At 38.8% G+C, this 11,414-nt stretch overlaps 1 protein-coding gene across 1 annotated transcript in view; it reads left to right on the forward strand.

The window, feature by feature from the left end:
- The window catches only part of LYST (lysosomal trafficking regulator), a 591,077-nt gene extending 580,093 nt beyond the window's left edge, over positions 1–10,984 (forward strand). Inside the window, exons 51-52 of the mRNA XM_077289098.1 lie at positions 3,462–3,533; positions 10,584–10,984. Coding sequence (XP_077145213.1) covers positions 3,462–3,533; positions 10,584–10,725 — 214 coding nt within the window. The 3' untranslated portion in view covers positions 10,726–10,984. The remainder of the gene's footprint in view (positions 1–3,461; positions 3,534–10,583) is intronic.
- The last annotated feature ends 430 nt before the right edge of the window (positions 10,985–11,414 follow it).

Genomic DNA, 11,414 nt, shown 5'->3' on the forward strand with positions numbered 1-11,414 from the left:
AACACGGACTTTCAACTCCCTCCAAAGGTTTTCTATAGGGTTGAGATCTGGAGACTGGCTAGGCCACTCCAGGACCTTGAAATGCTTCTTACGAAGCCACTCCTTCGTTGCCCTGGCGGTGTGCTTTGGATCATTGTCATGTTGAAAGACCCAGCCACGTTTCATCTTCAATGCCCTTGCTGATGGAAGGAGGTTTGCACTCAAAATCTCACGATACATGGCCCCATTCATTCTTTCATGTACCCGGATCAGTCGTCCTGGCCCCTTTGCAGAGAAACAGCCCCAAAGCATGATGTTTCCACCACCATGCTTTACAGTAGGTATGGTGTTTGATGGATGCAACTCAGTATTCTTTTTCCTCCAAACACGACAAGTTGTGTTTCTACCAAACAGTTCCAGTTTGGTTTCATGAGACCATAGGACATTCTCCCAAAACTCCTCTGGATCATCCAAATGCTCTCTAGCAAACTTCAGATGGGCCCGGACATGTACTGGCTTAAGCAGTGGGACACATCTGGCACTGCAGGATCTGAGTCCATGGTGGCGTAGTGTGTTACTTATGGTAGGCCTTGTTACATTGGTCCCAGCTCTCTGCAGTTCATTCACTAGGTCCCCCCGCGTGGTTCTGGGATTTTTGCTCACCGTTCTTGTGATCATTCTGACCCCACGGGGTGGGATTTTGCGTGGAGCCCCAGATCGAGGGAGATTATCAGTGGTCTTGAATGTCTTCCATTTTCTAATTATTGCTCCCACTGTTGATTTCTTCACTCCAAGCTGGTTGGCTATTGCAGATTCAGTCTTCCCAGCCTGGTGCAGGGCTACAATTTTGTTTCTGGTGTCCTTTGACAGCTCTTTGGTCTTCACCATAGTGGAGTTTGGAGTCAGACTGTTTGAGGGTGTGCACAGGTGTCTTTTTATACTGATAACAAGTTTAAACAGGTGCCATTACTACAGGTAATGAGTGGAGGAAAGAGGAGACTCTTAAAGAAGAAGTTACAGGTCTGTGAGAGCCAGAAATCTTGATTGTTTGTTTCTGACCAAATACTTATTTTCCACCATAATATGCAAATAAAATGATAAAAAAACAGACAATGTGATTTTCTGGATTTTTTTTTCTCAGTTTGTCTCCCATAGTTGAGGTCTACCTATGATGTAAATTACAGACGCCTCTCATCTTTTTAAGTGGTGGAACTTGCACTATTGCTGACTGACTAAATACTTTTTTGCCCCACTGTAACTCCTCTTTTATGTGGAATTCTAGTAACGTATAAAATGCCGATTTTAATAAATTCCCTCCAATATCAAGTGGAAATCACACAGACCTACTGTATTTTATGATAACCATCCTTAAGAAAAATATAACTAAAGGGTCTTTAACTGCTCATCTATAAAAGAAAAAACACAAAACATCAAGCCTCGCAAAGTCTCAGCACATTATCCAGCACTACTGCTATATACGTACAATTAAGTATAACAAGGTACAAGGTATATATGGAGGGTACCAAACTTGATTCTCCTTTGTTAGTGCTTTGGTACTCCAGTACTGCCAAAATTGGCCACAGTTTGCAGGCACCATACTAATGACTATTGCACTATCTTTTACCAGTGGTTCACAGTAGTATAGATTGCAATAACAGAAAGTATGTGTGCATCTTCGGTTCACTTCCCCCATACATATGAAGTTTTAGTTCCACTGAGCGTTAAAATATTTCTGGTGGAAAGAAGTAGGAAATTCTCTGTCATATACCTCCGTTTGTGCCATCACAAGCAGGTGCATCCAGCTTCATGGGGATGTCTGAATTCACCCTGAACTTCAGCTTGTCCCAAAGAAAACAAGCTCTCAAACGACTGTCAACAGAATGCTGAAATATTGTTGGTCTTTAAATGTGGCAACACAGAAAACATTGGGGCTAATTCATCAAGACTTGTATAGCGCACCCTCATGTTATGCCAGTCTTGTTTTCATAGAAATCACTGAATTAAAAGGTGCACGTAACATAATGAATTCCACGCCTCTTCCGAGTGGCATGCACCTCTGCACTGCAACAGAAATGCTACTCCGGTCAGGGACTAGAGTAACATTTCTTCCGTATAAAATGCATTCACTTTTGATTAATTTGTCGGGCGTCACACACAGGCTCCTCTGCAGTTCTGCCTATTTCAGTAGAACGGATTGCAACCAGCACGAAACCACCAAAAGTTGATCAATGTAAAAGCTTTTACATTATTTTCTGGCTATGATGAATCGACCCCACATTGTTTTTATACATTTTCATTTTTTTCATATTGACCCACAGAATAAAGATAAAAGGTTATTTATAACATTGTAGATTCTATGAATTCTATGATTCTTAAAGGGAATCTGTCAGCAGATTTTTGCTCTGTAATTCGAGAGCAGCACGATGTTGGGGAAGAGACCCTGATTGCAGCGATGAGTCACCTACTAGTCTGTTTGTTGTTTCAATAAAATCACGGATTTATCAACAGGATATTATCATGCCATGTAGTTAAAAATAACATCCGAGACGATCTACAGTAGTTAATAAATTTAAAGGCAACACTGCTGATGGTTTAAGATGGTGCGTACATATAACCCTCTAAAAAACTAAAGTTTAATACTGAATTTCTAAAAAAGACCTAAATCCCGACAGTGCACAAAAAAACAAAAAGGAGTTACCAATAGTCTGTAGGATCAGACCACTAATTCAGTATTAAACTTTAGCTTTTTAAAGGGTTATATGTACGCACTTGTTTGTCCCTTGAAAATAATATTTATATATTTAAATAGTTCAAGATGGTAAAGTGGTCAGAGGCTACAGGATTATAAAGAGTTGGTGAAGGATTTTTATGCCCTGCTGGTCTAGCAAAGAGCCAAAGAGAATTCCCAGTTGTAATTTTTATGGCATATCCACAGGATATTTATTTTACTCACCATATATAGTGCCATTAATTCTATAGCACTTCACAGACATAATCGGCACTGTCCCCACTGGGGCTCACAAACTAGATTCACAATCAGTATATCCTTGGAATGTGGGAGAAAACCATAGTACCTGGAGGAAACCCACACAAACATGGGTAGAGCATACAAACTCCTTGCAGATGTTGTCCTTGGTGGGATTTGAACCAAGGACCCCAGAGCTGCAAGGCTGCAGTGCTACCCACTGAGCCACTGTGCTGCCCAATGACCTAAATGTTTACTAGATAAGCGTCATCCCACAATTTTCAGAGTTCTCGTAGAAATAAAGAGAGCCACGCATGCTTAACTGGGCCCTGTTCATGAGATAGATGCTGGTCCCAGCAGTGGGTTATTTATGACATATGCTGTCAATAAGACATAAATGTCCCAGATGGAAACACCCTACTGTATCTTATATCATGGTAGTACTCAGGCTGCAGCAATGTGATCCTTTTCTTTATTTTCTAATGTAGTGACGAGAATATATAACTTCCTTTCACAGATTGTGGAGTACATGGGATTTGAAGCCAGTTCGAGAAATAACATTCCCAAAGTCAAATAAGCCAATAGTAAGGTGAGTCAGATATTTGCTATATTGAAATGGGGCTGACTTGTAGCAATTATTTATTGTAGCAATTAGTCTTGATTAAAAATATTCTATTTTTGACCCACATTTCTCAAAAGGGACATAATTTAGCCCATGTCTAAACTAAAGCTATGTATTGAGATTGAGAAATGGGCCAATTTTCTGACTGTATTTTACGTAGTTTAAATCGTGTAACCAGGGTCTGTGTGCTTTCGAAACATAATTTTTAGCCATTCTTCTAAGAAAAGTTGCATTTCTTTCTTTCATTTCATCTGTTGAAATCTTGGCAAAACCCACATTTCACACCACATTTAGGCTGTGTGCCCACGTTGTGTTTTTTTATGCGTTTTTGCTGCAGCGGAAACACTTAAAAACCGCATTCCCATGCAATGCTATGCGGTAAAATCCACAGCATGTTCATTATTTCTGAAAGTAATATTTCATTGTGCTATTTCCATATTTAAATAATTCCTTTCTTTGAGGCATCTATGTCTGTGATCTTGACATTTAACCAGAAACCTTATGTACATGTGGCATTTCACTTTCATGCTCTGCTTTACGTTAACAACAGGTTACTATGCCTGAACCTGCTGCTCACATCATTAACCAGACATACTGGTTTACTGGCTAACTGATATTTTGCTGGCATCTGTCATATATTGACTTTACCTTTTATATGGGATGCGTGTTTTTGTTACCAGTGCGCCATTACTTTTTGTACTTTTGTGCATCGGTTTTCCTTTAGCTGCTGTTATTGTCACTAATTTTTGTCTGTTATTTATGTGCAATAAAATTTATGTTGATTTATTTAAAAAAAAAACTTCCCTCTTTCAGAACTATTTGGACACTATATTAAGATTATTTATTTAGAGACACTTACTTTGATCAGTTGCTGTTGTTTATTTACAAGATGACTCGCATGGCCTAAATGGTTAACAAATATGTGGCATGGAAATAAGATACTATTTTGAACTAAAACACCCCACAAAAATATTCTGATAATTTTTGGGCTTGAGTTTCCACTTCTAGCACAGGTTTTCAGTAGGGTTTAGGAGTATTACAGCAGTGACACAATGTTTAAGGGGTTGTCCAGGTTTTGCACAAAAGGCTGCAGTCGCTATATATATAAAGAAAAAAACATTTTGTTTCTCCAGCGATCAGTCCAATGGTAGAGTAAAATATACCTTTTATTTATCCATTAAAAAGTTCCAGATTTCTTCAATAACCGTATTACATACATTCAATCCCTTGTGGACAATCCCTTCCACCTGAAGGAAGACACATGTGGTGTCGAAACATGTCGTCCATAAGGGATTGAATGTATGTAATATGGTTATTGAAGAAATCTGGAATTTTGTATAAATAAATAAAAGGTATATTTTACTCTACCATTGGACATTGGACTGATCGCTGGAGAAGCAAAAAGTTTTTTCTTTGCATGTGTGGATTTATCCCAATCCAATCACCGGTTGGATGTATTCCTGTTTCTTCAAAGCGGTGAGCTGGCTTTGCCAAAAACTCTCTCTCTATATATATATCAGTCACACACTCAAGCTTAGTCCATATATTACTCACCCTTGTAACATTTTCACATAGTAATACCTTACAATCAGGTCACTGTGTTTGAGTGCTGCAGGAACAAATACATTGCAGCTGATTTTAATGCTCCTCTCAGGGTCATTTACAAATATGGTGAGAGGGGTCATCATCTGAGATCATCTTCCTATGAATGGAGTATTTGCTCTTTAAGAAATATATCCATGATGAAGGCCTGAGGCCAGTTGTCCATTTTTCAATATTACAGATATTATCCATGTTGACTTCCTTAATATATAGAGTAAATCTCCCCTCCCCTGTAGGATAAACTCCCCCCTCTTTGAACAAAAACAAAGTATGCAATGCAACTTTAATTATATGTGCTAGTAGTTCCATTACATACAACCTGTCCTGCCACACTAATATATAAAATATTCATCTTATTTAGTGATTGTTTATGTAAAGTCCATGCACAAGGCAAACTTCTCCGGGTACAATGCTCCAATCTGAAGCTCAAGTTGTTCAGACATGACTTGACTGTTTGTGAGTAGGGCTCATCCTTCACTTGACAACACCCTCACTGGGTTCTGGAGCTGTCGGATGGGAATCAGACACATGTCCCTGCCTTTGATGTGGCTTGCACGCCAAACCTTCATCTTTCCCAGTACATGACAGCTGATTTAATCAGCCATCATGTGCCTTTGACAGCTGCTGTTAAATCCTGTTGTCAGTTACAAAAAAAGCAGTAAAGCCGCACCCTATAATTATATAGTCTCTATAGACATCAGGGCGCACGTCCTCACCAGGGGGTCCATCCCAGATAGAACATCCAAATCGGTCCGAAGGCTTGACAAAGGTCTTTGGACCGAAACGTTGCCGCAAGAGGCAGAATAAATATGTGAGCTGCTTTTCACTATCTGGTGTGGCGCTGTCCTTTTCTTCAGTTTGGATTTGGAAATCCTGTTGTCAGTCTCTAACATTAGGGTTTAACAAATGCCAGCAGGGAGGGCATCATTTCACGCTCCCATCAGCGCGGCTGTAATGTGATCGCTGGGCGCCGATGGGTTGTCATGACAGCCAGGGTCTGTCCAACTCCTGTCATAGAATCACAGAATCTTAGCTTTAGAAGGGACCTCAAGGGTCGTCATGTCCAGCCCCCTGCTCAATGCAGGATTCATTAAACCATCTCAGACAGATGTCTGTCCAGCCTCTGTTTGAAGACTTCCACATTGAAGGAGAACTCGCCACCTCTTGTGGCAGCCTGTTCCACTCATTGATCATCCTCACTGTGAAAAAGGTTTCTCTAATATCTAATCTGTATCTACTCCCTTTCAGTTTCATTCCATTACTTCTTGTGTTTCCATGTGCAAATGAAAATAAGGATGATCCCACTACACTGACTTCCCTTCAGATATTTGTAAACCGTTATTAAGTTTCTTCTTTTTTGCAAGTTAAACAATCCCATATCCTTTCACCGTTCCTTGCAGGACATACTTTGCAGTCCGCTCACCTTCCTGTGAGCTCGTCTCTGAACTTGCTCTAGTTTTTCAATGTCTTTTTTGAAAATGTGGTGACCAGAACTGTACACAGTATTCCAGATGAGGCCAGACCAAGGTGGAGATAAAGGGGATAATTACTTTACATGATCTAGACTCTATGCTTGTCTTAATACATCCTACAACTGAGTTTGCCTTTTTTGCTGCTGCATCACACTGTTGACTCATGTGCAGTCTGTGATCTAATAGTATACCCAAGTCTTTTCCACACATGATGTTGCTTAGTTCTATTCCTCCAATTATGTATATATATTTTTGTTTTTCTTGCCCAGATGTTGAATCTTGCATTTCTCTATTAAATACCATTCTATTAGTCCCTGTCCATTGTTCCAACTTGTCTAGATTCTTCTGAATGTTTGTCTGTCTTCTAGTGTAAGATATCCCTCCTAGCTTTGCATCGTCTGCAAATTTGATTGGCTTACCCTCAGTTCCCTTATCTAGCTCATTTATAAAATATGTTAAACAACACTGGGACCAGGACAGAACCTTGTGGTACCCCACTTGAAGCACTATTCCATTGGATGTGCAACATTTATTACCATTCTATGAGTACGATTACTGAGCCAACTATGAATCCACCTAGCAGTAGCCTTGTCAGTCCCATTTTTTTTCAATAAGGATAGTATTAGATACTTTATCAAAAGCTTTGCTGAAGTCGAGATATACAACATCTACCACCTTTCCATGATTCACCCAGTCAATGATTCCATCATAGAATGAAATTAGATTAATTTTGCATGACTTGTTTGCTGCAAACCCATGCTGGCTCTGGTTAATTACTATATCCTTATCCAAGTACTTACACACATGTTGTTTAATAATTTGTTAAAAGACCTTTCCTGGTATAGAAATAAGGCTCACTGGCCTGTAATTTCCTGGCTCCATCGTCTTTCCTTTTTTTGAAGATAGGGACAACATTTGCCATTCTCCAATCTTCTGGGACTTCCTCTGTTCTCCAGGATTTTTCAAAGATTCTAGCTAGTGGTTCTGCAATTTCCTCTGCTCTTTCCGTACCTTAGGATGTAATTCATCTGGACCAGGAGATTTAAATTCATTTAAAGTAGCTAAGTTTTCCCTCACCATCTCTCTGTTTATAGCTAGTGTGGATTCTTTTATTCCTTCAATGGCACAGTGAAAATCAGTTGATGTTACAATTGCTTTCTTAGAGAACACAGATGCAAAATAGGAAACATCATTTTTTACCACTTCACTCTTTTTATCCTGTAAAAATCCTATAGCATCTTTGACTTTTCTTTTGCTTTTGACATACCACCAAAATTCTTTGTTATTGTTTTTTGTCTCTCTTGCAAGACTAACTTCATTCATGGCTTTAGCTCTCTTAATGCTTGCCCTGCATTCACTGCAAACATTATATTCTTCTTTAGATATGCCCACCTCTTTCCATTTGATATATATTTCTGTTTTACTTTTTAACAAGTGATTAAGTTCTGTATTCATCCATTCTGGTTGCTTTAAGGGCCTGTGCACACGATGCAGATTTAGTGCAGATCTGCAGCGTTTTTTTCTGCTGCAGATCTGCACTATGATTTACAGTACAATTTAAATCAATGTGAAAAAAAAAGCTGTGCACATGGTGCAGAAAAATCCGCGCAGAAACGCTGCAGATTTCAAAGAAGTGCATGTCGCTTCTTTTGTGCAGTTCTGCAGCGTTTCTGCACCCCTCCTTGATAAAAATCCGCACTGGTAAAATCTGCACAGAAACTGCACAAAATCTGCAACAAAAACACACAAAAACGCACAAAAACTGCATCAAATCTGCACCTGCGTTTTCTGCCAGGAGATGCAGATTTTGAGTGCAGAAAATTCTGCACCACATTTCCTATGTGTGCACATATACATGCATCCAGTTCTTCCTTCTTTTTTGGGATTGTTACCAATTGTGTAGTGAGAATTTCATTTAGCAAAATCTCCTATCCTTGGACATTCCTGCCCTTGAGAACATCCAGCCATTGGACCTATCATACCCTCTGAGTCCATTAAAATCTGCCTTTCTGATGTCCAACCTTAAAATGTGTTTCCTCGCTGGTTTTCCTCCTCTTGTTATCCAAAATTTGAGGATAGCATGATCGCTGCCTCCTAAATTTCCAGCCACCTTTACTTCATTACAATACACTGATGCACTGCTATGTACAATGAAGGAAATAATTATTTGATCCCTTGCTGATTTTGTACATTTGCCCACTGACGAAGACATGAACAGTCTATAATTTTAAGGGTAGGAGTGGACCAAAACTCCTTCTGATATGTGCGCAAACCTCATCATCAGCTACAAAAAAAAGTCTGACTGCTGTGCTTGCTAATAAGGGTTTTGCCACCAAGTATTAAATCTTGTTTGCAGAGGGATCAAATACTTATTTCTCAATGCAAATATATTTATATAATTTATACGTGATTTTCTGGATTTTATTTTTGATATTCTCTCAATGTTAAAATTCACCTACCCTTAAAATTATAGGTTGTTCATGTCTTTGCCATTGGGCAAACTTACAAAATCAGCAAAGGATCAAATCATTATTTCCTTCACTGTATAGTACATGCTATCGCATGATTGCAGCTTCAAGCCTCCTAAGGGACTAATAAATACAGTGAAAAGTAAAAAAAAAAAAAAAAATGAAAAAATAAAACCGTTAAAATCCACCCCCCCCCTTTTGCCACATTGAAGATAAAATAATAAAAAAATTTAACTATTTGGTATCGCTGCATTCAAAAATGTCCGATCGATAACAAGATAAAATAAATTATTCCGATTGGTAAACGGCGTAATGAAAAGAAAATTAAAAAGCCAGAATTATATTTTCTTGGCCCCCCACAACATTGCAGTAAAAAGCAATAAGATGTGATCAAAGCATTGTTTCTACCCCAAAATAGAATCGGTAAAAATGTCAGCTCAGGGCGCAAAAAATAAGTCATCACATAGCATCATATTTAGAAAATGAAAACATTGTGAGTCTTGGAGAACAGCGACAAAAAAAAATGTTTCTTTTACAAATTTTTGCATTTTTGTTCACCACTTAAATAGAAAAAAAAATACATATACATGTTTGGTGCACTGACCTGGAGAATCATATTGCCAAGCCAGTTTTACCATATAGTGAACATTGTAAATTAAAAAAAAATTGTGGAATTGCATTTTTTTGCAATTTCACAGTACTTGCAATTTTCCCCCGCTTTTCAGTACACTATATGGTAGAATTAATGGTGTAATTCAAAAGTATAACTTGTCACTCAAAAAAACAAGCCCTTGCACGACCATATTGATGAAAAAATAAAAAAAGAAATGGCTTTTGGTAGAAGGGGTGGAAAAAGCAAAAACAAAAAAAAACAGAAAATCGCCCAGGGGTGAACGTTTTAAACCTGTCCATGCACTGTCGGCTAAACATTTGTTCGGGAGGCAGCCTTTTCTGGTTCAGCTGAGAATTCATGTGTATTCAACACACAGAGAGGAGATAGCCTCTGTAGATACTTCTGACATTGGCTTATGTTTCCTGAAAGCAAAAGGGTACTGACATACTTTTTCTTTCCTGTCATCAACTGTCAGGAAGAGTTGTGAGACTCCATACACGTCGTTGGTCGGTTCTGGCAAATTCAGTGGGTACAAATAAATTTCATCCAATATGTATGGGGCCCTATGCTGAAGTGTATCAGTAGTCAGGGGGAACAATTTGTCTCAAATCTACAGTATATTATATGTTATTTAACTGAGTACCCGAATATGGACACTATAAACATGGCGCAAATTCACTTATCACAGCTGTATGCAGTTATATTCTAGACTTTAAAACAATGTTTATAATAAAGCTTTAAACATTAATCTCCTTGAAAATGTGCTAATTTGAAAAAAAAAATGACATATGACGTCTTGTTAGTGCCTTTTAAATCAAGTTCCATGCAATATAACGTACCATGTTATCTGCTCTGCTTCCAGCCTTACCTTTTCCTGTGATGGCCATCATCTTTACACTGCAAACAGCGAAGGTACAGTGATTGGCTGGTGTCGCAAGGACCAACAACGTCTGAAGAAACTACCCATGTTTTACGCATTCCTCAGCAATTATGCAGCTTGTTAGAAACACTTGCTGTAGTTTGTAAAAGTTATAAACGTCTTTAGCAACTTTTCAAAGGATCTGTGCTTAAAATCTATTTTAGCTTTGTTAATATTAATAAATATATATTTGATCATGAAAATATTGATAATTGCTTAATGCATTTTTTAGCTGTAGCCTCTAAACCTTTCATCATATGGTGTTAGGTGATCATTTGATCAATGCAATGAAGAACAAGTTTCTACCAAAGAATAAAAGCAGTCCAAGCCCTTCCCTTGACATACATATACACTCACCGGCCACTTTATTAGGTACACCATGCTAGTAACGGGTTGGACCCCCTTTTGCCTTCAGAACTGCCTCAATTCTTCGTGGCATAGATTCAACAAGGTGCTGGAAGCATTCCTCAGAGATTTTGGTCCATATTGACATGATGGCATCACACAGTTGCCGCAGATTTGTCGGCTGCACATCCCAAAGATGCTCCATACAAGGCAGGATGGATCCATGCTTTCATGTTGTTTACGCCAAATTCTGACCCTACCATCCGAATGTCGCAGCAGAAATCGAGACTCATCAGACCAAGCAACGTTTTTCCAATCTTCTACTGTCCAATTTCGATGAGCTTGTACAAATTGTAGCCTCAGTTTCCTGTTCTTAGCTGAAAGGAGTGGTACCCGGTGTGGTCTTCTGCTGCTGTAGCCCATCTGCCT

Source organism: Ranitomeya variabilis, chromosome 2 (genome assembly GCF_051348905.1).
Source record: "Ranitomeya variabilis isolate aRanVar5 chromosome 2, aRanVar5.hap1, whole genome shotgun sequence".
Taxonomy (NCBI): domain Eukaryota; kingdom Metazoa; phylum Chordata; class Amphibia; order Anura; family Dendrobatidae; genus Ranitomeya; species Ranitomeya variabilis.